Source organism: Pungitius pungitius, chromosome 13, assembly GCF_949316345.1.
Source record: "Pungitius pungitius chromosome 13, fPunPun2.1, whole genome shotgun sequence".
In the NCBI taxonomy this organism is placed as follows: Eukaryota; Metazoa; Chordata; class Actinopteri; order Perciformes; family Gasterosteidae; genus Pungitius; species Pungitius pungitius.
In genome coordinates this window covers 18,080,266-18,107,142 of record NC_084912.1, presented here as the reverse complement: position 1 = coordinate 18,107,142, position 26,877 = coordinate 18,080,266, and the positions used below count along the sequence as shown (strand labels likewise).

The 26,877-nt window shown below is 42.4% G+C and overlaps 1 protein-coding gene across 3 annotated transcripts in view; it reads right to left on the bottom strand.

Moving 5' to 3' along the window:
• Window positions 1-395: 395 nt before the first annotated feature.
• The window catches only part of piezo1 (piezo type mechanosensitive ion channel component 1 (Er blood group)), a 47,079-nt gene continuing 20,597 nt past the window's right edge, over window positions 396-26,877 (bottom strand). For 2 of the 3 annotated variants that reach the window (XM_037465558.2, XM_037465559.2), the window contains exons 15-54: window positions 26,698-26,846; window positions 26,292-26,450; window positions 25,752-25,831; window positions 24,677-24,843; window positions 24,020-24,196; window positions 23,458-23,583; window positions 23,104-23,304; window positions 22,521-22,725; window positions 21,725-21,829; window positions 21,192-21,348; window positions 16,936-17,179; window positions 16,407-16,503; window positions 15,989-16,154; window positions 15,780-15,869; window positions 14,996-15,078; window positions 13,366-13,434; window positions 13,145-13,239; window positions 12,336-12,480; window positions 11,603-11,671; window positions 10,887-11,059; window positions 10,675-10,778; window positions 10,234-10,407; window positions 9,691-9,949; window positions 8,395-8,583; window positions 8,078-8,278; window positions 7,681-7,942; window positions 6,834-6,966; window positions 6,473-6,620; window positions 6,223-6,375; window positions 6,073-6,134; window positions 5,734-5,892; window positions 5,488-5,635; window positions 4,297-4,485; window positions 3,516-3,608; window positions 3,095-3,267; window positions 2,315-2,437; window positions 2,150-2,229; window positions 1,732-1,921; window positions 1,148-1,289; window positions 396-918 (exon numbers count right to left, since the gene is read on the bottom strand). In XM_037465558.2, coding sequence (XP_037321455.1) covers window positions 793-918; window positions 1,148-1,289; window positions 1,732-1,921; window positions 2,150-2,229; window positions 2,315-2,437; window positions 3,095-3,267; window positions 3,516-3,608; window positions 4,297-4,485; window positions 5,488-5,635; window positions 5,734-5,892; window positions 6,073-6,134; window positions 6,223-6,375; window positions 6,473-6,620; window positions 6,834-6,966; window positions 7,681-7,942; window positions 8,078-8,278; window positions 8,395-8,583; window positions 9,691-9,949; window positions 10,234-10,407; window positions 10,675-10,778; window positions 10,887-11,059; window positions 11,603-11,671; window positions 12,336-12,480; window positions 13,145-13,239; window positions 13,366-13,434; window positions 14,996-15,078; window positions 15,780-15,869; window positions 15,989-16,154; window positions 16,407-16,503; window positions 16,936-17,179; window positions 21,192-21,348; window positions 21,725-21,829; window positions 22,521-22,725; window positions 23,104-23,304; window positions 23,458-23,583; window positions 24,020-24,196; window positions 24,677-24,843; window positions 25,752-25,831; window positions 26,292-26,450; window positions 26,698-26,846 — 5,865 coding nt within the window. In that variant the 3' untranslated portion in view covers window positions 396-792. The remainder of the gene's footprint in view (window positions 919-1,147; window positions 1,290-1,731; window positions 1,922-2,149; window positions 2,230-2,314; window positions 2,438-3,094; window positions 3,268-3,515; window positions 3,609-4,296; window positions 4,486-5,487; window positions 5,636-5,733; window positions 5,893-6,072; window positions 6,135-6,222; window positions 6,376-6,472; window positions 6,621-6,833; window positions 6,967-7,680; window positions 7,943-8,077; window positions 8,279-8,394; window positions 8,584-9,690; window positions 9,950-10,233; window positions 10,408-10,674; window positions 10,779-10,886; window positions 11,060-11,602; window positions 11,672-12,335; window positions 12,481-13,144; window positions 13,240-13,365; window positions 13,435-14,995; window positions 15,079-15,779; window positions 15,870-15,988; window positions 16,155-16,406; window positions 16,504-16,935; window positions 17,180-21,191; window positions 21,349-21,724; window positions 21,830-22,520; window positions 22,726-23,103; window positions 23,305-23,457; window positions 23,584-24,019; window positions 24,197-24,676; window positions 24,844-25,751; window positions 25,832-26,291; window positions 26,451-26,697; window positions 26,847-26,877) is intronic. The other variant, XM_062566477.1, reaches the window with a different exon arrangement.

Here is a 26,877-nt window from a genome sequence, read left to right as displayed (position 1 = left end):
AACATAATTGTGACAAACAATTTTTCAAATGTACATGCCACATATGATTTGATTCCTTTGGCTGAGATGGCTGGGAACTGAAGAGCTGCTTTGATTATTCCAAAATCGGAATTTTTCCAACGTCTGACAAACGGAACAATACATTAAGTGCTGCGTTATGGCACAGCTTTTCCCTCACGCACGGGTTCAGAGTGTAAAATTAAAATAAACATGGCTGCTGCCCACACGTTCCTTTTATAAAATGTATCATTTCAAAAATATTTCTAGGCCTTCATAAATGATGGATAAACAACAAGGAAAATGTCAAATACTCTATGGACTGTACCGCATGTGTTAAGGACTTGAGTTTGGTTGACATCACGCATATTTTCAAATTAATTGACAGTGATTGCAGATGATTCCTCCTAGATTTTATTTCAGGTTTTAGCCACAGTCACTCCACTTGGGAGCCTCATTAAAAAAGAGGTCAGGCACGTTGTGTGTTTGACCTTTGAACATTACCATTAGCACAGCTTGAGTTGATTAAAGTTCTCCAGGACAGACATCCAGCTGCTATACCTCCATCACACAGTGGAACTGTAATAGCTCTCTCAATAGTGTAAGGCAGTTTTATGAAAGTGCTCAGTCAGCTGTGAAGAACAGCAACAGGTGTCCAGCAATAGGAGATGTTTCATACAGTACTTCTATTAGTGTACATCTCCTTTTGGTGCTCTCTGTAAGACAATGTCTAGAAAGGAGTCGTCTGAGCATCCTTGCAATGGGCTTCAGATAGTTCAGGATTACAACCAAACGTCAGTCAGTGTGGTTGCGGCTGCGCATGTCCCTGGTCCATTTTATCATAGTCTCTGGAGATCGGTAGAGGAAGATCAGTTTGGAGTAAAGTTCCTCTTCTAGTTCCAGCTCTCCTGTCTCACGCACCTGAATCACAAAAAAACATTAGCTGGTGGATGAGGGTTATATGAATTAAATGGCACTTTCAACAATATGGCATCAATACTGCGTTATATAATTAATGTTAATGAGAAAATCATAATGGTTGTCCATAGTTCTTCAAGAACTGCTCATTCAAATTTGGAAAACCCATTTTACTCAATTCCCGATATGTGTGTGCAGATAAGAATGGGTGTGCTGATATGCAAACACTAACCAGAAAGATGTCCGTGCAGAGCTTCAGGATGCGGTCCACACAGGGCAGCTCCTCAAACATGATGGAGTGGGAGATCTCACTGAAGAAGCCACGCACAAACTTCCCGATGACTAAGACCACAGACACATAGAGACCCATGATGCTGAAAGGACAGAAAATAATACACACATTACAACTGCTCACACACCCAGGTTACAGTCACAAACCATCGTTACAGTGATTATACGATTGATCAGTCAGCACAGGAGTTCTGGTTCAGGATTTCACAGGAGGAGCTAAAAAATGCAGCTGGGGAGAGAGACATTGTTTCCTTAGCTTTGTGCCCCCAAGACCCAGCCCCAGATACTGGGTCAAAAATGGATGAATGGATGTATGGTAGTTTTATTTTTCACTACTGTACTGTAAATGGTTTTCTGAGACATCAGCTAGACATCTTTAGTTTACAGTTCAAGTCAAAAGACATATCTCTCCTTGTATGCAATAAGAAAGTGTGTCCAAACTTTTGACTGGTACTGTATTTTACACAAATCCTTTGATTACATTCATATGAATAATCTATAGAAACGTCGAGTGTGGGTACTTACCCATATCCAGCCAAGAAGCCCAGGCTTGGTGGACTAACTTTGTCATTGAATATGACTATGGGTAAAACCCCACATGAGGAGGACGCACAACCTGCGATGGCAATGTCCCACCACTCCTGGTTGGCACTTCCATTCAGGGACCGGTCATTCTTCAGGGACAGGGTTATATTCAGGTAGCCATCTTCGTTCCCTACGATACAAACAATGCGTTTATTTTACCAAGTTTGTGACTGTGTAGCTATTGTAATTCTAACTAAGTTTTATTTGGGGGAGGGAGGGGTGATTTTGGGCTCTTTCAATAACAACTTGTCCCACTATATTGGGAAAGATGAATCCAGTTAGAGGTTACACTCAGCTTTTAAATACAAATGGACTGAAACACTGCATACATTTATACAGTAACTAAATGAACTTTGACCTTTATAAAGTTGATTGACTGGTTTGGCCTCAGCTCCGTTGGGGGCACGGATGTAGTTGGGGAGCATGTTGGGAATACGGCTGGGAAAGAGACGAGACACGGTTCGTAAGATACAAGCATGGACATGGTGTGTGGACATACACGTCCTCCCTGAGGGGCACTCACACAGGCTCCGTGCGGCTGCCAACCAGGAGAGAGGCCAGATCTGCTCGGACCGGGTTTCCAGGTTCCAGGTCTATAGAGTGTTTGTCAAAGGTGTGTTCCACCGTCCCTCCTTTACCCAGGTCTCTGTCAGAGACACAATCATTAAGAAAAAAAGACGTCAGCCCAACACATAATAACAATATCACTAGTAAAAGATATATAATAAGACTAATATTATCTCTGTGAGTCTCATAGGACATTTGTCCTTTCAGCTTATTTCGAGGTTGATCTGATAAATGTTTGGGCAGATGATTGTTTAGTCTGAGGTCCATGTTGGGATATCCTTTAAAAGCTGTATCTTTTATTAAAATGATCTAATTAATTACGTCCGTGATGAAGGGACCTGCAGGCCAAACGCACTGAAATGCAGTTGCACAGTTGTTTTCATGTTTTATGTTTGCCTTTCTCTTTGCAACATTGCCCTCTCTGAGGTTTACATTTCTATATGTAGCCCACAGTACATGCATCAGTGGATTCAAATGGAGAGGCCTTTATTTACCTGGTGAATAGTCACCATTAATGATGGCATTATTCACATGGGTTAGGTTAAGCAACCCAATTATATCGATACATAGCTTCTGCTGCCTCTTTGTCTGTAACTGAATATGGATCCTCCTGCCGTTGCCTGCTCTCATCTATGTTTGGTCTGTTTCCCCTGCTGACCACCTGACCTCTCCAGCCTCAGCCCCCGTCCTGACGTCCATACACTGCTACCTTTCAGCGTATAGGCAAACGTTTTACCTCTGGAAAGTCCAGGCCAGCCGTAGTGTCAGGTCAACAGGACTTCCAAGTAGTTCCTTAATGACTTCCTGTCTGCTGGGAGGGCTGATCCTCCACACTGATCCAGAACTTCCTTCAATCATGGCCGTCACGATGTCCTCATAACTGTAGAGAGTGATGAACTGCATGGCTACCTAGATGTACACACACACACACAATTCTGCATGAAGAACAGAGACAGCAACTCAACACACACATACAGTCCTGTTCAACAGTTCTGTGATTTTTATTATTATTAGAAGGGATTTGTTGAATTGAAGCTTCAACATTTCCTGCCACTGCTATAAAGAACATAATAATAATAATTGTGAATATAAACTACAACACTAAGAAACAATACTAGGAAAGCAGACAAATCAATCAAAGTGAAATCAGTACGCACCGCGTTGTCTCCAAACTTCTCGGTAAGTTGGTCATATTCAGCCTCTGTAAAGGGCTGGATGGACTGCTGCTGCACACTCATTGTAAACAGGGACTACAGATACAAATAAAATACACCAGTGGGTTATGCACATTTAATACACTGTGTCTGGCTGTGTCATTTGTGCCTGTATTCCATTTGTCTGTACTGTTGGGATCCATGACTACAGAGTTCTTTTCCTTGTGGGAGTGAAAGCCTACTGCAATCGGATCTGGGAGGTGGTTTGTAAACCTTCCAGGACCAGTCTAATTACAAGGTACAGAATAGACTTCCTGTAACGTTCACAACGTACGACACACACTTGGATTGTGGTGTAACACTGTCTTTTTGTTGTTTGGTTCTTTAATCTGAGAGAACAGTTATTACATCATTAATAAAATGTTCACATGCGTGAATGAATACATTAGCAAGTCATACATATATATATATATATATATATATATATATATATATATATATATATATATATATATACTATTTTTCTTGTACTGCAAATTGACAAGTACCAACTTTAATTTTTTATCCTTGGGTTGCATAATGATAAAAAATGATCCCTAAACTGTTGGATACTCCTTTATATTTCAGTGTTTACACCATTGGTCTAAGCAGTTTGTTGCCAGTTTTGGGCGGCTTGTTGTAAACCTGTATTAAATCCAGAAACCTTGTAATTGATTTAGATTTGTCACTGATTTTTGTCTGCTTTAAGAGACAGTAGAAGAGTGAAATATTAAACTTTTATTACCTCATAGCCTCCCAGCTTGACAGTTACGGTGACATCAATGGGGTGGTTGACCACACCCACAACTGATCGGACCAATGAAATGAAGAGAAGGGGGAACCAGATGATGCAGATCAAGAAGAAGATGATGAGTCCACCCATGCCATATTTCACTATCTTCTTCTTCTTCTGTCCTTTGGGCTGTGGGTATTTCTAAGGGGAAAATAAAATAGTAATAAAAATTATTATTAATATTATTTTAGTTAGGCTAAGGTCCTGGAGAGGTACTGTCCAGGGACTCCATAGATCTACTGGGGAACGAGAGGTGTGACTGAGGGAATTGCCGGCCCAATCACATCTGAGTGGTGCTTTGTTTCTGAACAACATCATTCACAGCATCGGGTGATTCGTTGGCATACTTTTTTCATCAGATCCACAGCGGTATGACTTAGTTAGTTGGATAAGGTAGTAGGTAAAACTGGGAACGTCTCTGGGACTTTTTTGTGCCTTCCAGGGAAGGTTGTGGACATGGATCCAAAGAGGCCATGCTCAAACATCCATTGTTGAATTGTGCAATCTGAGCATCTGCAAGGAGGCCTTTTGGGCATTGTTGGCTTTGGGTTTTCTAAAGCAGCTGACATGTATTTCAGAGGTCAACAGTGCAACAAGTACAATCTCAGACTCAGAAAAGACAATGCAGATTTGGACCTTGCAGTGCACGGTGTATCTATTGGTATTTGTTGGTGATCTTCATGGATAGGATGTGTTTCTGTTGACTTCATCAGACCGTTGGGTGGAGGTTCAGACTACCTCGTTCACACTGCTGACACCCTTGCCCTTCAAAATAATTAGTCAAGTCAACACCTTTAAGCTACATAAGTAAACCCAGATCGTTCTGCACCTCAGGTACTTATAATGGAACATTTCTTTTAAGGCCTTGAGTGTTTTTTTCTTCTTTCAGATGTAACTGTGATTATGTAATTAGCTAAATCACATCTGGGTTCACAGCAGAGGTGTCACTTTAAAGATCCAGTGTGCACACTGGCACGGGAGCTGCTGTGCTGCTTGCAAACATGTCAGTGGAACCAAGGTGGGGCCAGTTGTGGAGTTAAACAAAGACTATACTGAGGATGGCTCTCGGTCGAGTTGATTGTCTGTTGTGGTAGAGAAATTTGGTGTGGTAACATCTTACCACATTACTCATACACTTCTTACCTTCTCTGTCTCACGGCTGCACTTTATGATGAAGATGTTGGCATAAATGTCCTCCACACACATCCAGTTTGACAGAGAGAGGGTGGTGTCAGTCCAAACCCAATCCATCACTGCTCGCAGCTCCACCAAGAAGGGCACCATACGGAACCTACCCACACACATAAGCACAATGGATAACCACGCTGGATTTGGAGGTTTCATTCTTCTCTTTAAAAGAGAACTATGAATGAAGCTTTGTGTACATACCCTTGGAAGAGAAACAGGTTGAGGTGGTTGTATTTCTTGGTGAGGAAGTTGCCAAGGATACGAGTGGGGTATCCACAGCGGATCTGATAGGCTGACAGGCCGAAGTAGATGCACTTGACAAAGTACCAGAGCTGGGCAACAAAATTCTGATTGAACTTCCTGAACAGAGAAGACAAACCAGGAAGAATCATTTCTTAATTAATTTGCAGCAGTACACTTAAGACCCAACCCATGTGTTTTCACTTTCACCCCCACAGCACAAATGACCATTCGTAATAACTACTTAATAGCACAAATAATCCAATAAAAGAAGAAAGACACAATTTATTTTGACTTCACCTTTCTGTGACGGCAGGCAAGATGAAGAACATCCAGAAGTGAATCCCAAACACAAGAATCACCTGGAAAGGAGGAACGACAGAAGTCAACAATCATCCTCTAATCGACAAATGATACATGAATGCTAACAATCTGAAGAGGCACCCGAACCTGGAAGATGAGTTTTCCCAAGACCGCCTTGCGCAGATACAAGGCTCTGTCGATGATCATGGTGCTGAACTGAATGAGCAGCATCACCAGGAAGGCCTCAGGAACCTGGTCCTCTGACAGGGTGGAGGCGATGTCCGCTGCTGCACTGTGTTTCTGAAGGAGTGAGACATGTGTTTCATGCTGCTGTTTCTCTGTGAAATAATTCTATTAATAATACATGACATGGTGATGGCTTGCTTCCATCTCTCACCCCAAAAGCCCAGAAGCCAAACACGATGATGACGAAGTCAACGACATCAGTGAGGAACATGAGTGCATAGACGTCTGTGGCGGCCCGGCACTCAGCATGCAGAATGCCCGTGAAGAATGCCTGCGTTGGCCTGTAAACACTCTGAATACTGCAAAGGAAAGCAAAGTTGCACGAAATAAACCTCTGTATTAGTGGTTACCCATCACGTATTTTTAAACTCCTCCTTGGATTGCACCTAAATGGTTTGAATTAAATATCTGGATGAATGAAATAATTAGCCATTAAGTGAAATCTTTTGATACATTCTTTTAGAGGGTGACTGGGGCTTATGTTGACATCACAGTCTTCATTTCCAACTCACCCAGAGAGGAAGACTTGTTTGAACTTGTGTCCCGCTGCCTGCAATCTCTGACTGGCTGCCTCACTCCTGCTGCCCTTCTGCTTCTTCCTCACAGGTTCTGCTCCGCTGGGCTCTGCAGTCTCAACTGGGGGCTCTGCTGACACATGCTTTGTCAGTGTGATGTGGTCAAAATTAGAAATAAAATCATAATCTCTAGCACCAATTTCACAGGAAGAGTCTCACAGAGGCCAAAATGAATGGTGCACTCAAGTGCTTTGCATCTGCTTGGAACTTTCAAATCCACTTTGAATATAGTTGAAAACAAGGCTTTTCCAAAATGATCTGGCATCACTAACAATGTGTGTCGGAGGAGGAGGAGGACAAGTTGTTCACATGTGCTTACAATAGCTACACAAGGCAAAGAGAACAAAACACTGCTATCATTGAAATGGGCAAGATACAAGAATAAAAATGATGTGTTGGGACGGGCAGGGTTGTCCTTCAATGGAAAGATTGGCCGTTTGATCCCAAAATGAACCCCAAAAAGCTGCCGTAGCTGTCACTGCGGTGTGTGCATGTTATCTAGTAATGGGCAGGTGTCACTGTGTATAATAGCTCATGTCATCAGTGTATGAGTGGGTGAATGATGACACCTAGGCCTCATGTACATAGTGTTATCAGCGCCATGGCCAACCTGCTTAAGCCCTCGCTGTGATACTTATGTTTACAAAACCTGTAGCAGTTGTGTGAAAGAATTAAAAACAAGAAGAACTCCATTGCCATTACCATTGCAAAAAGTGACATTGATTGTCCAAATATGAATATCAGTGTATGTTACACAGTCCACAGATAATGAAGCCAAACAAACCTTTGCTGACTTGTTGTTTGGTTTTCTTAGCTTTGTGGCGGAAGCGGATACCGCTGCTTTTCTTTCGGACCTCCTTGATCACCGGCTCCTTGTCTCCCGACATGTGACCCTCCCTCGGTCCACAGGGAGAGTCCAACCCGTCCTTAAGCCGAGACGTATTTTCAGGGACATCTTCTGACCCACCGGGTGTTGGTTCAGTAGGATTCGGTTGTGTGGTAGCAGCAGCAGAGCTGGTACTTGGTTCAACATTGTCCACATTATCCTAAAGCGATAAACAATTGATTTGAACAGGCTGCTAATAGCATTTCAGGATGTCACAGCTTTAGTCAATGGGCTTAAAACATGTTATTGATAAGGCAGTAACCAATAGCAACTAAAATCAGGTATTTCCACCAACCTTTTCAAATTGGTCCAGTTCAGTCATTTTCAGGTTATCCGGGGTAGATGTTGAGCTAACTCTGCCCTCCACCTCTTCTCCTCTACCTTCCTTCTTCCGTCCCTCATCATTTGCTTCCCTGTTTGTTCCTTCGTCCTTACAACTCTCTGGTGAGGGGCTGTGCTCCTTCAGGGGCCCCTCATGGTCCCACAGGCCATAACGCTGTACAGACACACACAAGTGGACACACAGGATTACAGATGTGGGTGGTTGAAATCATCTCCAATCACCTATAAATAATACCATTACATATCTGCCATAGCTGAATATTAACTAACCATGAGAAGGGACCTGTGGAAGAACAGAGCCAGTAATTGAAGAAGATCATATCTGATGTAATTGTCAGTCTTTTCCAGGCCCAAGATGCGAGGTGGGAAGAAAGGTTTGTCTTCATTTAAAGTCATCTCATAAACACTGTTCCAAGGAAAGAATCCAAACTGGAAAAGGTATTTCACCACCACCATCACCTGGAAAGAAAGCAGCACGGCAATACAGTCAGTCCAGAAACCAGCGCAGATAAGGAAACATCACAGTGTCAGAAATACTGTCTGTCAGCCTTTCATGTCACTGTTTGGGTTCATGTCTCCTCTTATTTTGTATTTTAATGCCCCTTGTGTCCCTGGGTTAGATTCACTTCCTGCCTTGACCTGTCATCCCCTGTGATTGGCTACCGTGTCCATGATTGTTTCCACATGTGTCCAATCACTTGCACCTCCCCAGTGTATTTAAGCCCTGTGTGTCTCTGGTTGCGTCATTGTAGTCTACATGAATGTAGCCTGCAGCCTTCATGAATGTAGCCTGCATGAATGTAGTCTGCAGCCTGCATGAATGTAGTCTGCATGAGTGTAGTCTGCAGCCTTCATGTCATGTGCTGAATCTCGTTTGTGAGTTCCTGGTCCTCGTCAGCTTTTTCCGTGTCTGCATTTTTCCCCCTTTGCCTTTTTGATTTGAAGTTTGACTATTAAAGTCATTTTCTTGTTGGTGAGAAACTCTGTGTTTGAGTCCTCCTTCCAGCCTCTCCCTACCCCCGGTCGTGACATTTCACCATGTTTTATCAAAACCTAATTACAACTATTTTATTGTTCACAGTATAACCCATTATTCAAATTAAGGTATTGCAAAAGGATATTGTTGGAAGTTAATAAACTCGTATACTTTAAGATGTAGTTTTCTGTGATTTCTCTGTGCATATGTGATGGTGGCTGGAACGGGGTTCAAACTGAAACCCTCAATGCATTGCTCTTGATGAATGAATATTATTTATGAGACTTGATTTATTGTTTTGTAATTAGTGCCTCTTTATAATCTCAAGTTAATTATAACTTGAATTTAGCTATTAACCAGACAATGTCCCTAAGTATTAAAACTGTTAAATCTTCAAAACATTCTTTCTCCATTTATAAAGTGAAGGGTTTGGATCAGTCATCCTGATTGGATGACAATGCTTGTTTTTCTTAAATATTGTTTTGTTCTAATGCATTGGTCTTTTTTCATTCTTGCAGTGAAACAAGGAAAACATTGATTTTCCCGTGACGCTTTAAGGCAAATAAGTTACTTTGTTTTTGTGAACATACCTCTGTGTAGACTATAGCAGTCATCCAAAACTTCTTGGTTGGTCTTGGAACAGCTAGCATAGCCCATAGGAACACCAGTATGGGGAGGACCAGTGATATTACCGAGGCACTGACCCCGTTGTTTACCACTATGATAATATAGCACACTAGCTCAGAGTTGGCTGCCAGCAGGTCGTGGAGGGCAAACAGCAGCTTCAGCAGACGGTTCTGCTTCTTGTAGAACTCTCTGCTGTGTTCCAGCTCCTCGATGAACAACTGCCTGTACAGAGATAAACCATAGATCTGTATTCAAATGCACCTTTTTAAACTCCAATGCATGGCCAGAGCGAGGAAATGAGCTGGTACCTTGTGTGTGAATGAGTGTGAGTGAGTGAATGATGACACAGTGTTTGGAGTTGTAAGAAGATCAGAAAAGAGCCACACAAGTCCAGTCAATTTACCAAATAAAGCACAATGTGAAATACAACTCCATCACAACCTCATTCTAACATTGTGGCGTTTCAGTAGCTACTGTCCCTGTGGTGCAGATCGGGTTTAACGTACCTCTCTCCCAGCAGCTCGCTGGCTGTTCTAGACTGTCTGTACTGCTGTTTGAAGTTAGGCACAAGCTCCATGCTACTAGATGGGGGTTCTGCAATGGAGAGGTTCCCAATGCTGTTGAGCCTCTCCCTGGGGGGGGGCAGGTCTGTCACTCCACTGCCATCCGCCTGGAGGCAACTAGTGACACAAACACATCAAATGTATGACTACATATAAACTAACAAAATGGAGGATCTTAAGGCCTCCTAAAGTGCCACCTCATGCAATGGGTGGGAACAACAAACACACGGATTCAAGGAGCCTTAACGCTCAAGACACATCACACCATAAAGGAGTTATACTTTATGAACAGATGCTCAGTACATTTCATGTGAATCAACAAATCCACCACATGTCCTCATTACATACTTAGGACACTAGGAATACACTCTTTTCCACACCAACCTGTGTCTGGAGTCTGCATCAGTCTCATCCAAACAGGTCTCCAGTGTGGGACTGTCACTGCCCTGAGATACCTGGTCCTCTGTGGAGTCTCCCCCTCTATTATGCTGCCAATCAGAGGGAGACAGTCTGAGTTGGACTTTTCTGACTGAAGGATTTATGTGCACGTGTTTGTCTGAGTGTTCAGTTCCAAAAGACCTCTGTGTTCGGTTTACCTGCTGTATCTTATGTATGAGGAAGTAGCGTTCATTGCACAGAACCGTAGATGTGTCTCTGTACTGTTTAGTCAGCAGGTTGAGCCACTGAGTCAGTCCATCCACCATGGCCAGAACAATAGCCAATAAGAAACGCAGGATATCCAAGATTCTCTGAACCATTTCACCATGACCTGCAGTATCAGGACAGGATGAGGAACAGAATCAGAGAGAACCTTTCACTTTATGTACCTGTTCAACAAGTACAAGTTCCTTTTGTTTCATAGGGGGCTATTACTTAGTTACAGTTGGTACTACTACTATAGTACCAACTGTAACTGTAGCTGTTACGTATCTCGTCTAATAATAACACAAATGGGTTTACATTGAAGCTACTGCATTTAAAAGAGGGGTTTGTCACATACAGGTACTGAAGGGAAGCTCGTGATCCCTTCAGCACCAAGATGCTGCCAAGGAAATTGCATTTAAGGCCATAGTGAGCCCAGGCATGAGATGATCATCAGACCTCAAAACTGTTAACGATTTCTATAACCCTTATAATAACCTCAGTGTAAAAACTGAGCAATTGGGTTCTGTTTATTGATTTTTCCTTTTCAACACTATATGTGATACTCAGAGAAAGGTATGTGAATAGAAAAACAGCCACTGCAGAATGGAATGCAAAAATAATGTTGTGATGATGAAAGGTGGAGGACAAAATGAGAATGTAGACCTACTGGACTCCTTTTCTTCTGGCTCCTCTTCATCAAGGCCAGTGTCCTCAAATGCACCATTATCACCACATCCTACACACACACACACACACACACACACACACACACACACACACACACACACACACACACACACACACACACACACACACACACACACACACACACACACAAAATGACACATTTGATATCGGACCACTGGATTCAGTGTCCACAGTGTGGACCACGACATGGGGAACCCAGAGAAATGGAGTTTAAGTGATCAATTGGGACATTTTCACCAGGGTCGATGCATTGTGGCTCCTAGAGAGATCTCCCTGACGCGCGGAAATTGAAATCTGGGGACACGCTCAATCTCATTAACCCCGGATTGTGCACACTGGGACCACAAAACATCTTCCAAGGTCTTCCCCCCCTCCAGTGTGTGAGGAGACATTATGGTGGCATTTTGTGAGTGTAGTTCAGTTGGCTGAAATCACTATCAGAAATCTCTTGACCCGCTTGCTGTGGCTGTCAGTGTGCAATGACTCTGGTGAGTGAAGCTATGGTAATGCTAGTTATTGATGGGCTGCTGGTGGCTCCTGTCATCAGTGTAATGGGTGAATGATGAAATATAGGGTTAGAGCGATTTGAGTGGTTAGAAGACTAGAAAAGCGCTATACAAGCACGGTGCATTGTCCATGATGAAAGTGAAAACATTAATGAATAGGTATCCAATGTAATGAAACCATCTCACCTGTTGCAGGAACGACCCCCTGTTGAGAATCCACTCTTCCTTCTCTCTCTTTGTCTTTTCTCGCCATCCTCTTTAACTGTCGCTGGTGTCTCTGACGTTCTTTTAAAGCTGTTTTCACACTGGTAACCCACGCTAGGTATGCCAACTGAGGGCAAAACAAACAAACAGGAAAATATCATGTTATTCAAAAAACGATATTGTGGATTGTGACTCCACTGGACCTTTTCCAGTCAGCAGTAGGTCTCATGAACCGAGTCCGAGTCCCCCATTGACCCAAATACTTCATCCCCAGAACATTTGCACAGTGGTTTTTCCCACCATGGAAACATGTGGACGTGTTTCAACGTACTTATCGGTTTATATTGTTCATTCTTGCTTGTATATTTGTATCTTACTTTACTTTATCTTATTCTATTCTTCTATTTTATTTGTGTGTCTACTATATGTGTAACATATGTGGCAATAAATGGCTTCTGATTCAATGGAGGGAGGCACAGGTAATAGTAGCAGTAGTCATAATAATGGCAAGGGGCCAAGCAGACAGGTGGCTGGTGGAAACCTCTCTCTAAAGCAGACATCATGAAGACCATCACGGGGGAAAGACCAGGACATGGCGTGCACTGACAAGGGGAAGGTAGTCTCTTTATACTGAGGGTTCTGCACGTCCTAACGGGCCACACAGAGTACTAGGCACACACACACACAGTCCAGTGCACAGCGGAGCCTGTGAGCGTAAGAACTTAACAAAAGACTTGTTAATATAACACTGGCTCGGATGTAATGATGTGCAAGTACACATTGTGTCTGACCTGACATGCAGTCTGTTTTTGAGGCTTCTGTTCATCAAAGTCCTCTTCGTCTTCACTGTCGGACTCAAACAGGTAGTACTCCCCGGAGTGCAGCACTGAAAATAAAAGAAACGTATCACAATGTCCTCGAACTGCGTTAATGGATTACCTGATGTTAAAGAAAGACGACTTTGGTCTCCCAGTGGCTTTTTTCTTTCTAAGCAACTTGAGTGCTGCCATACCTGTAGCATGGTCCAACCAAGGCCGCGACCAATTCTTCTTCCTGGAACTCTTCTGGTGTCTCTGAGTATCTGCAACAAAACATGAGAACATTTAGATGGAAGTACTGCATTGCACAAAGTAAATGACAGTTTTGCTTCATTTTAAAAAACATATACATAACCTGAGGGAGTTGTTAGAGGAAAAGCCATAAGGTGATTCAAATATATGGTTGATCTTTATCTAGTGTCCTTTGTTTATGGACAGTGACGTCCTGACCCACACAGGCTGCTTTTTGCACTGGACTCAATGAGTAATACTCTGAGAGTAAGCAGGAGCTTATTGTCACCTGCAGAGAATTAAAATGACACTACCTCACTGACACATCTGCGAGGCCAATGCTGCCGTATCCTGGTTGGGACTTCATGCTAATGACGAGGGGGACATCATGACTGTGGCTCAGTGGAGAGCAGGTTCAATCCCCGGCTCCGCTTGTCCATGTCAATGTGTCCACGGGTAAGACACTAAGGTGTGTGAATACATTTCTTGTATAAGCGCTTTAAGTAAACTGGGACCTAGAAAGGCGCTAAAAGAACATGTCCCTTTACCATTTGAAATCAAAGTTTGGATACACTTTCTCATTGAATTGAATGAGAAATGTGTGTGTGTATATTACATTCATTACAATTTGATACTTTAACTGGGAGTCCAAATAGTGGGAGCTAACATATTGGGTGTGTTGGTGTTGAGTATCTCATTCATTCCAAGTCATCCAAGTCCGAATCCTGTCATCTCAGACCGTTTCTGTCTCCAAGGTCTGACTTTGTATCGGCCTCCACACCCTTCTGAAGGGTGGACACAGCCTTTTAGCGGGTGCAGACCAGCTGGGTGGGATTGTGAAGCACAACTTCAACTTGAAGGTGTCCTGCATAACGAGGAACCGTTTTGGCTCCATTCCTCTTCTCCATATACACCTCAAACTACAAGAACAAGCCTGCTAACAGCCACCTGCAAAAGTTCTCTGACAACTCTGCAGGCATGGGCCTCTTTTCTTGCCAGTGATGACAATGAATACAGGGAACGAATCCAGAACTTAATAGGATAGTTTGGATAATTATTTTCCCTTACTAATCAAAACTATTATTCAGAAAAATTATGATTTTTGTCTAATATAAAAATGTGTTTGATGATCTGAAACTTTGGAGTGTGACATATATGCAAAAAATAAGAAACCAGGAAAGGATCAAAACTTCCCGATCACAGCACTGTACGTGTCCCTGTGCAACTTGGTAACCTGGTAATGTGGTGTGGAGGATGTCAACCACTTGTCTGTTTGACTGCTGCAGGTCGAGGCCATGACTCAACATACATGTAAGCTGAGGGGATGACTCCTTGGATAGGTGGGCTACCTCAGTCAGAAACAGTGTACTTGGGTTAACTTATCTGATCAGATGAAGAAAGAAATTAAATATATGGCGGATGAAGAAAGCTTAAGAAGAAAATGATGTCTTGTTGAGTGTATATATAAATGAACTTGATGGCTGATGTTGTTCATTATCAAACTGATTGAGACCTGAAGGGTGCTGTATCGTCAGTCGAAGAGAACGTGTGCACCATGTTTACTATGTTACGTTTGGAGTCAGCTTGTCTTACCTGCATTGTGACTCTCATTAGAATCATCACTGGTTTTGTGTCCATCCCTGCACTTCTGCTGCTTGGCGCGAATTCTTTGCATCCTGAGAGAAGATGACAGAAAAAGGATGGGCAGAAGTCAGAATAATTGAGCTTGTTGGATCTCCAAGGTTGTCGGGAGGGGGGGGGGGTGTGCACATCACACCATGACATTGCAGCGCGGAGCACATCTTGGAGTGGGGAGGGACGCCCACCCACATAATAAAAAGATATGTGAAGTCGGACATTTTCTTTGACACACTTTTTAACTCTTTTTAAATCAGTTTTGAATATTAGGACTAATGTCAAGTCCTGTATTCTATTCCTGCTGGGTTCTACCATGGGATATTTCAACAAGTCACAGAAGTATGTTAAAGGTGGAAAACCCTTCTGACCAGGCATAAATCTCCCCATTGAGTGGCCTGTTGTCTACACAAAAATAAAGTGTACTTTTCAGTGATATAACGAAGGGGAATGCAGAGAAAGTGATACAGACGTATGCGGGCACAGAGTGAGTCCAAAAGCAAGCGTTATTAGAGCTGTCACAATATTGGCTCACCACAAGCAGCCATCGATCCATCTATTGTCTATTTACCTGCAAACTGTTGTGATAGGGTATTTCACTGGGTAAGTGTGAACTTTGGTGGTATTTCCATTGATATCACACTACCGTTAAGAATTTCCTCATCCAACGTTCCATTTTTACTCTTTTCTTGATTTCCGTAAACAATGCTACTCCCAAAAGAATGCCACTGTGAACACTTACGATCTCTTGAGCTGTGATAAAGATTTCCTCTCAGCTTGTTTGTGGAATTGAATGTTCTTCGCAATGCTGGATCGGAAGAGCTCAAACCCCCTGGAAAGAAGAAACAGCTGTCAATGCAGCAATGAACAGGTAACTGGGGAGCTAATATCCAATATTCACAAGGGATATACTGTATATGTAAATATATATACATATACACATTGTCTTACCTCGAGGCCTGTTGGGCAGAAGCCTGCATCTCTGTTATCACATGCAGGAAGTAGAAACTGAGGAAGACCCTCCTCTGCAGCAGCAAGCAGAGAAAACAGATACTGTCCCAGATGATCCCAGCCTCTTCCACTGGGAGGCTGCACGCGTTGTCACTCACTGCCTTCGCTGGAAGCAAAACCAAACCAAACATTATGACACACACCACTGCATTCTGCAGACAAAATAGTACATTTTCTCGATAAAAGAAAAGCCATCAATTATAGAATGCTTCAGTTACAAAATTGTTGGATAAGGGATTTTTATTTTGTTCAATTAAACAGCATGAAATACAGCATGTTGCAACACCTTTTCTTTATTACATAGATATTAATGCTAATAGTGGGGGTGTATTATTTGGATGTATTATAAAGCACTTACGGTCATAGTATCCTTTGACCGTGCACACCAGGCTGAAAAGTTGAATTACCCAACAGAAGCCCTTTTGCATCTCAAACACAAACACACATGCCAGGATCTGAAACACACAGAGAGAGAGAGAGAGAGAGAAGATACGTGGGAATAGGTTATAGCATCCCTTATATAGGTTATAGCAACACCTCAGTCTGTAAGACCTGGTCACAATTGGTCCATTCGGTTTGTCCTCGTGCTCATAGACCTCGAGCTCAACCACTGTGATGGCATCCTGAGCCTCATCCTTCTCCTCTCCTCCCTATTCATACATGACCTCACCATTCTGAACCCTTTCGTCTGTGTTGCACAGCTGGTGCTAAGTTAAAGCCCAAGAAGAGGAAATATGAACTGCTGCACCAGGGGTTTTAATACGGACAGGCTGCACTGGTGAGGACACGTGGGGTGAACATCCTTAAGGAGCACACCTAACCAATTACCAAGATGAAAGCTGCAAAGAAAATGCAAAACAGCACCAAATAATGAGCTTAGTACTTACGGATAACATATTTTTAGATACGATGACGGCCACGTTGTAGATAATCAGACAGTCCCACAGGGCGAGGCGGGTTCTGGATGATTTGACCAGAAGCCGGGTCCCAAACAGCAGAAAAAAGAAGCAAGCGAGCAGGTAGCCCAATCCAAACACTGAGATCCTCGTGGCGCCAGTGATGAAGACCACCGACAGCACAAACCAGAAGAGGTGACGAAACACCAAAACTTTAGCCATGTCCAGGTAACTCCTGGAGGCAGACAGGAACAAGCATTTCATGAGTAGGTGCTAGTAAAAAGCCTGCACCTAATCCTTGCTTTTATTTGCCATTTTGCAAGTTAATATTAATACCAACAATAAATGATGAGGTTGGTACCTGTGTGTTGTGTATGTTTGTTATTAAGAAGTCTACAATAAGTCTACAATAATACCACTATAAATGTATCTGCTTCACATACATATCTATCAGAAAGCAAAAATCATATCTGGATCCTGTCCCTCCTGACACCTGCTGCTGCTGCTATCAGCATCATTATTATTATTTTAAATATTAATCATATTACTGTCATCCTAAACCAACATTCCCCACTTTGCACTTTGTCTTTGTATTTCCCCTTCCCACAGAAGCGTCTGTGGAGGGAGGGTCTATCTGACAGTGGTTCTATCTGATGACGGATCTATCTGATGGTGGTTCTATCTGATGGAGGTTCTATCTGACGGAGGTTGTATCTGACGGTGGTTCTATCTGACGGTAGTTCTATCTGACGGAGGTTCTATCTGACGGTGGTTCTATCTGACAGTGATTCTATCTGACAGTGGTTCTATCTGACAGTGGTTCTATCTGATGGAGGTTCTATCTGATGGAGGTTCTATCTTATGGTGGTTCTATCTGACAGTGGTTCTATCTGATGGAAGTTCTATCTGATGGAGGTTCTATCTGATGGAGGTTCTATCCTATGGTGGTTCTATCTGACAGTGGTTCTATCTGATAGTGGTTCTATCTGATGATGGTTGTATCTGACGGTGGTTCTATCTGACGGTAGTTCTATCTGACGGAGGTTCTATCTGACGGTGGTTCTATCTGACAGTGATTCTATCTGACAGTGGTTCTATCTGACAGTGGTTCTATCTGATGGAGGTTCTATCTGATGGAGGTTCTATCTTATGGTGGTTCTATCTGACAGTGGTTCTATCTGATGGAGGTTCTATCTGATGGAGGTTCTATCCTATGGTGGTTCTATCTGACAGTGGTTCTATCTGATAGTGGTTCTATCTGATGATGGTTCTATCTGATGGAGGTTCTATCTGATGGAGGTTCTATCTTATGGTGGTTCTATCTGACAGTGGTTCTATCTGATGGAGATTCTATCTGACAGTGGTTCTATCTGACAGTGGTTCTATCTGATGACGGTTCTATCTGATGGAGGTTCTATCTGATGGAGGTTCTATCTTATGGTGGTTCTATCTGACAGTGGTTCTATCTGATGGAAGTTCTATCTGATGGAGGTTCTATCTGATGGAGGTTCTATCCTATGGTGGTTCTATCTGATAGTGGTTCTATCTGATGATGGTTCTATCTGATGGAGGTTCTATCTGATGGAGGTTCTATCTTATGGTGGTTCTATCTGACAGTGGTTCTATCTGATGGAGATTCTATCTGACAGTGGTTCTATCTGACAGTGGTTCTATCTGATGACGGTTCTATCTGATGGAGGTTCTATCTGATGGAGGTTCTATCTTATGGTGGTTCTATCTGACAGTGGTTCTATCTGATAGTGGTTCTATCTGATGGAGGTTCTATCTGATGGAGGTTCTATCTTATGGTGGTTCTATCTGACAGGGGTTCTATCTGATGGAGATTCTATCTGACAGTGGTTCTATCTGACAGTGGTTCTATCTGATGACGGTTCTATCTGATGGAGGTTCTATCTGATAGTGGTTCTATCAGATAGAACTGTGGTGGTCCTGCTGTACACTTTCTCTGATACTTGCAACTATTTGTATCATTTCTGTTAGAGGAATTGAATGTATTGTACATTTTTTACATTATTATCATTATTATTATTTTAAATATTAATCATATTACTGTCATCCTAAACCAACATTCCCCACTTTGCTTCTTTCCTTAAGTCTTTGTATTTCCCCTTCCCACAGAAGCGTCTGTGGTTCTATCTGATGACGGATTTATCTGATGGTGGTTCTATCTGATGGAGGTTCTATCTGACGGAGGTTCTATCTGACGGTGGTTCTATCTGACGGTAGTTCTATCTGACGGAGGTTCTATCTGACGGTGGTTCTATCTGACAGTGATTCTATCTGACAGTGGTTCTATCTGACAGTGGTTCTATCTGATGGAGGTTCTATCTGATGGAGGTTCTATCTTATGGTGGTTCTATCTGACAGTGGTTCTATCTGACAGTGGTTCTATCTGATGGAAGTTCTATCTGATGGAGGTTCTATCTGATGGAGGTTCTATCCTATCTGACAGTGGTTCTATCTGATGACGGATCTATCTGATGGTGGTTCTATCTGATGGAGGTTCTATCTGACGGAGGTTCTATCTGACGGTGGTTCTAGCTGACGGTAGTTCTATCTGACGGAGGTTCTATCTGACGGTGGTTCTATCTGACAGTGATTCTATCTGACAGTGGTTCTATCTGACAGTGGTTCTATCTGATGACGGTTCTATCTGATGGAGGTTCTATCTTATGGTGGTTCTATCTGACAGTGGTTCTATCTGATGGAAGTTCTATCTGATGGAGGTTCTATCCTATCTGACAGTGGTTCTATCTGATGACGGATCTATCTGATGGTGGTTCTATCTGATGGAGGTTCTATCTGACGGAGGTTCTATCTGACGGTGGTTCTATCTGACGGTAGTTCTATCTGACGGAGGTTCTATCTGACGGTGGTTCTATCTGACAGTGATTCTATCTGACAGTGGTTCTATCTGACAGTGGTTCTATCTGATGACGGTTCTATCTGATGGAGGTTCTATCTTATGGTGGTTCTATCTGACAGTGGTTCTCTCTGATGGAAGTTCTATCTGATGGAGGTTCTATCTTATGGTGGTTCTATCTGACAGTGGTTCTATCTGATAGTGGTTCTATCTGATGGAGGTTCTATCTGATGGAGGTTCTATCTTATGGTGGTTCTATCTGACAGTGGTTCTATCTGATGGAGATTCTATCTGACAGTGGTTCTATCTGACAGTGGTTCTATCTGACAGTGGTTCTATCTGATGACGGTTCTATCTGATGGAGGTTCTATCTGATAGTGGTTCTATCAGATAGAACTGTGGTGGTCCTGCTGTACACTTTCTCTGATACTTGCAACTATTTGTATCATTTCTGTTAGAGGAATTGAATGTATTGTACATTTTTTACATTGTTGATTCTGTACACATGAGGTTCTATCTGACAGTGGTTCTATCTAAGGGAGATTCTATCTGACAGTGGTTCTGATGGAGGTTCTATCTGATGGAGGTTCTATCTTATAGTAGTTCTATCTGACAGTGGTTCTATCTGATAGTGGTTCTATCGAATGGAGGTTCTATCTGATGGAGGTTCTATCTGATGGAGGTTCTATCTGATGGAGGTTCTATCTGTGGTGGTCCTGCTGTACACTTTCTCTGATACTTGCAACTATTTGTATCCTTCTTATTCTGTTAGAGGAATTGAATGTATTATACATTTTTTTTACATTGCTGATTCTGTACACATGACATCCATTGCAGTCTGTCCATCCCGGGAGAGGGATCCCTCCTCTGACGTTCTCCCTAAGGTTTCTTCCCTTGTTTCCCCATTGAAGGGTTTTTTCATGTTTTGGAGAGTTTTTCCTGTGCCGATGTGAGGGTTTCGGGACAGAGGATGTTGCATGTGTACAGACTGTAAAGCCCTCTGAGGCAAATTTGTAATTTGCGATTTTGTGGTGTACAAAATAATAATTGAATTGCATTAATAATGTTTATTATACTTCAGTGAACATCATTATATTCCATATTTGTTGTTTGTTTCACAAGCTGCATTTTAACATATTTTGAATTGTGTGTTACGTACAGGTTTGTTTATGTTAGATATACTGTATATACCATAAGGTCAATGTCAGTGGACAGATGCTCACACGATGTTGTACCCTGACTATATCAACATGAGAGGAACTACAGATGTTATGTTGATAAATACTTGGAGGAGCAGAGCAGAGAGACAGCAGGTTCACTGTGGACGGCTGATAAACCAGCAGGCTGACTGGGCTGAATTTACCTGCAGTTGATAAAGTTGGGGGCGGGGTTAAATAGTCGGCCTTCCATTGGTTCAGGGTCATCTGTGTTCTCTCCTGCAAGAACCATCCAGTCCTCTGTGTGCTCACACTCAAACACCTTCCACTGCTGGGATGCACACACCAGCAGCACAAAGTCCGCTTTGGAAACACAACAACACGATACATCATAAATATCATCAACAGTTCCTCCTGTCAACGTGGGCAAGACACACACCCGAGTAGCTCTGGAGCTGTCATCAATTTATAAATCTATGTGTGTGAATGGACTAGAAAGATGGTGAACGTAAACAATATAAACTAAACCGGTGAGTAGAGTCGAGTTCGAAGCCCATACAGCACAAAGAAAGGACTAGAAAGGAATAAGTGCCACACATTGAGTATTTTTCAGACTACATCATCTCAAAGGAACAATCTAATGGGTAGAGTTTGGTTGATACGGATGAATGAATTCTCAATGACAAAGACACACAGATGAGCACAAACACACACTGACACAACACGCACACAAACTGACCTATGAGGTTTTTGGAGTTGGGCACAGTGTAGAAGTCAGGCAGGAAGGTCCATTTAATGAGAGCTGAGTTTATCAACACGGGAGTGTTCCAACGCCACGGGTAGTCTACAACGACAGGAGGACGGGTACGTGACACAACGATTTATTGCTTCAGGAGTTTATTTTCATACTGGGGAATAACAAAAAAATGTTATTGCAATTAATTGCATGATTTTCTGCAATTAGTTACAATTAATTGCATTGCTATGCAGAAGAAATTCCAAAAATAAATTAGAAAGGACTATATTGTGCACTTTTATTTTAAAAGTAGTAATACATGAACAACACTTTAAACAAATAAGGTGCTTTTAACAGCAATATTCAATTTTCAAAGAATATTTGTGGTAAATCACATCTTAAAAAAATCCCCCTTCCTGTGACCCATAGTTTGTATGTGTATTTAGAGCCAGTGAACGACTTTCAAAATAATAAAAAAACAAAATGTATTAAATTGAGTAATGAATGTGTTAATGTGATAATAACATGTTAACATGCCCAGCATGTATTTGAATTCCTGTGTACAACTCTTGAGTCCCAAAATTCAAAAAGGTTGAGGACCTTTGCGGGATAGACAAAATACAAAATTTCAAAAAGAAAAGTATGAGTGTTATGAGTGATCAATCAGAACATAATCTACCAGATAACCTAACTGTATAATTAAAAACACAGTAATTCAATGTTACACCTCCAGTAGGGAAACAGTGCTGTCCATTATGGTAATTATAGAATTTGAGGTGTCATCTACACGAGGACTCACCTATGCAGAGAGCAGGCGGTGTCCCCACACATAGAAGATACTGGTAGATCATGAAGATGGACAGAAAGAGACAATATCTGGGCCAGATCCTGGCAATGGCTGCCCGCCGCCGCCTCACCAAGATGGCTACCAACCAACAGCCATGGATTATTACCAAGAAGTTCATCCGCTGGCCAATCACATTCACCGTCATCAGGAAGCAAATCTTTTTCAAAAGAGAGCATGTTTTTAAATAAAGTTGAACAAAAACAAAATGTGTAACTAATTCTATAACTTTATTATCTGACAAAAGAGTGATTATCTGGAAGAGTCTATTTCAAGTCTTTTGTAATTTGGTTGTGAATGTTGATTCTTATTTTTCTTTGCATATTTAAGTGTTGTACATGCAAGTTCTATCAGTGACCTGCAATGTTGACATATCATGTGAAACTACTAAATAGTATTATTTTCCTATACTTTTATTTTCCGTACTTGTATGTAATGTGACGCTAAGTATTTCAACAGCTTTTAGACCCAAGGCAGTGAGAATGAAGCTTCTGTCCTTCAACGAATGTTGAGTGATGAGGTGCTCTCTCCCAGGTACCTCCAATCCAAACTTGTAGAAGGCGTAGTTGAGTAGGTACTTGATGCAGGGTATGAGGCCCTGGTCCAGAGTGTCCCTGGTGGCAGCGGGGAACAGAGCAGGGATGGTGGGGGGGGACCGTTGGAGCTGACGGTAGTGGTGAGACTGGTGACGGTACACTGTCGCCTCAAACACCAACAGCATCAGCACTATTAAATGATTCTGGGAGAAAGAAAACACATTCATAATAATCAGTCCTTTACTGGGACAGTAGACCCAACATACAAGATGAATGAACAGTCAGAAGGTCTGATGAAGTCGCATTCAAACTAGAGCCATACCAGCTACTAAGGAGACAACCATGCAGGTACATACTTTGCTGTATCCCAGTGCCGTGGCATCTTTCCTGATGCCGAACCATTTTGCTGGGTCCACGGCCTCCTTATACAGAGAGGAGTTCCTCATCTCCTCAGGTAGCAGGTTGGTCTCATTTGTTAAAGGCTGTAAAGAAGGAACCCACTCATGAGCAGGACTCAGCTCATGGGGGATCAACGCAGGAAGCCCCCCCCCTCAGTTATTCCTCAAAGAGCACCGCTGCCTTCACTTCCCTTCTCTTTTCTTTTGAATTAATACTGTGTGTAACTTGGGAACAGTGTTGGCAACACTCGTCAGCCATGATGAGCATGATGGCTTATTGAAATGATTTTGACAAAACAGACATGAATATATTTGTGTAAGGGTTTCACTTCGGAACAACCGGGAGGGTGGATCTGCGTGTGATACTCGTGCATCCTGGTGCAGTCCTAAAAGCTGATTCAGTAACTCTCTCTCACTCTGTCAATACATTGACTTCCAGTGTAACTGTGATGGCTTAAACAAACATACTATAATGCCTTTTGGAACAAGTGTTGTTGATGTGTGTGCATGTGGGACTTACCAGGCTACAGTTACTGGAGTACTCAGCAGGGTTGACAACACTGAGCTGGTACAGCATCTTACACACGATGATGACGCACACCCACACTGTTGACAAACAGGACGCCATGTGCCCGAAGCGACTGTAGGGCATTGCCAGGGACCACAACACCACCAGGACCAGGTTCATCACCGACGGCTACCAGGAAACAGGACAACGTGAAGGTCACAATGCGCCCTTTGTGTCGACTATCATATTGTGATGATCGCCTAGGCCTGTCTTTGGTATCATGGTTTAGCAATGTTGGCACACAGAGTTCAGGGAAGGCTTTTGGGGATTTATCATAATATATGTTGCTTAATGCAAACTATGTGGTCTAATATACATATATATGATTTAATCTAGCATTTCATGGAGTGGTAGGAAAAAACCTCTCAGCCTGTTTCCGTGGTGTCAAAAATCATATTCTCTCAGTCTGGACACCACCAATTTCAGATTTTCCCGGAATGTCCCTTTCCCCTCAGGTTTTAATGGTAACACTGCTCTCAGACTCATGGCTGGCTCAATGCTTGTCTTATGGAGGTTGGATGATGCAGCAGCTTTAAATACATCATTTCTGTTTACTGGTTAAAATTCAAATTCTGGATGGATGAAAGGATGGATAAACAGACAGATTACCTCTTCGAGTGAAACCCACACAGAGAAGAAGGCCACCATCTTGAGGATGTGGAGCTCCAGAAGCCTCCAGAGAAACACTTGAACTTTGGTGAGAATGTCAGAAAACCTACTGGACAGAACCAGCAGCCTGTCCATCACCAGCCCCCACTTACTGGGCAGCAACTCCACTGAGCAAAGGAAGACAAGAGAAGAGCTGGATGAACAACGGGACTACAAGAGGAACACATAGAAATACAACATCATCAAAAAGCAACACATGTTTTAACAAAAGAAACAACAAGTGAACCCCACTTCCTGCTCAACAATTGAAATTTGTCGCAACACGAGTCCAATGCACCAAATCCATCGGAGCGATCATCGTCCTCCACCTGCTGTCATTTGGATTTGGCAATTATTTCCCTTTAATTCTAGAAGCTGTGGTGAAACAACCCGACTCATCCAACCAAACTCAGATTAGAAGATGCTTCTCCTTCTGAGCTGTTGGATGGTTGCAGGTAAAATGATTCTAAAATGCATCATCGTTAAACTCAGATTAGACCAAAGCAACGTCTTCCACCAAATCCGCCTCCGATACAAGCTTCCACAGATGTGAAGTAAGGGAAGTCGAGCACCAGAAACTGCCACTAGGTGCTGCTGCACTATTTATATTGCGGTATAAATATGAACAAGATCTGTTGCTATTATTGTAACAGCTAATGATTACCTGATCCCCGTTGGAACGTATGCTGTAGATGCAGAATGTGTCTGCGTGTGTCTAACCAGGCTACTTATCTGAAGATTCATTTCATTCAGACTCAAAGACTCCTAGGGAAATTGTTATTCTCAGATATTCTCAGAATACAACCACAGTGGGCGTTGAATGAGTTGTGGCATCGGTGCAGTAAATGACGACATAGACAGAAAAACTGACCGTGTCATCAAGGTGCTGCTCAGTTAAACAGGTACTTGAATACACAACTATCGTGGTAATAAGTGGTAGTAAGTAAACAAATAAATAAATATCGGAAACAAATATTTACTCATTAATGTGTCAATAAGCTAAAATGCAATTGTTTTCTAAAGTGTCGTTTTTTACCTTCGTCTTCAGATTCCTCATCAACGCCGGCCCCCTGGTCATCCTCCTCAGAGCCCTGTCCCACATCATCAGGTTTGTTCCTGGATCATTAGTGAAAATGGAGCATTCCTAGTTAATCCATGATAGTCGCAAACGAGCAGGTGTCAGAATTTAAATGTTCAACTGTGGCATCAACACTGTGCTCATGTTACTTAGAATTCTTAAAGACTTTAATTCACGATAGTTTTGATAATGTTTTTAACTTAATAAATTGTTTGTTTGTGAAAACAAATGTGAATCATTTATTTAGTGACATAGTTAAGAGGACGTGTTGTGTTTGGATGTTAGCTGGCTATACACTAACCATAAAGAATGTGTCTCACAATCTAATTAAAATCTCTCAATGGATGTGGATTAAATCCAATTTGTGAGCAAACCCCCACAGAGATATTGGGTTTCACTCAGGAATAAATCGCATGCCAGATGGTAAAGTAGAGCCAATCGTACTCCCGTTTCACTGGGGCTTTAAATAAGGTGCCAGGAGTGAGAGGGGTGTGTTACTTGTGTATCGGTGTCACATGCTCCAGGTCTGTGATTCTCATGAAGGGTTTGTGGAAATAGTGCAGCTGCAGAATACAGGCCAACAGGAAGAAGCCAGGGATCAGAATACTGCTGAAGAGTTCAGACAGAGCGAACGTCTCCAGGCCAACAGCCGCCAACCTGACAAGACAAAATGGTGAAAGCACTGTTAATTCTAGTCTTTCAACCACTACATTTGAACATTTCCACATCAATACACACAACGTCTATCTTTCTTATTCCTACTTCAAGCAGCTTAGTAACTCCATCCGTGTGGGGGTCATAATGGAGTGAACTAGTCAGGGGTCAACTTTCTGTTTAATCACAAACTACATAGCAATGCTACTACTGAAAGACAACAGGAGAGGGGAGACACACAAGAACGTACTGCTCTTCAGTGAAACCAGTAAAGTTCCTCCAGTATCCAGGGAAGTCTTCGAATTGGAAAGTGTAGATGGATATAAGCACCAGCATCGTGTAGGCCACCACGAGCCACCAGAAGAGCTTCAACAGACGTCTCCACAGAGAATAGTACACCTGGGGAAAGGGATCTTCATCAGTGTCATCA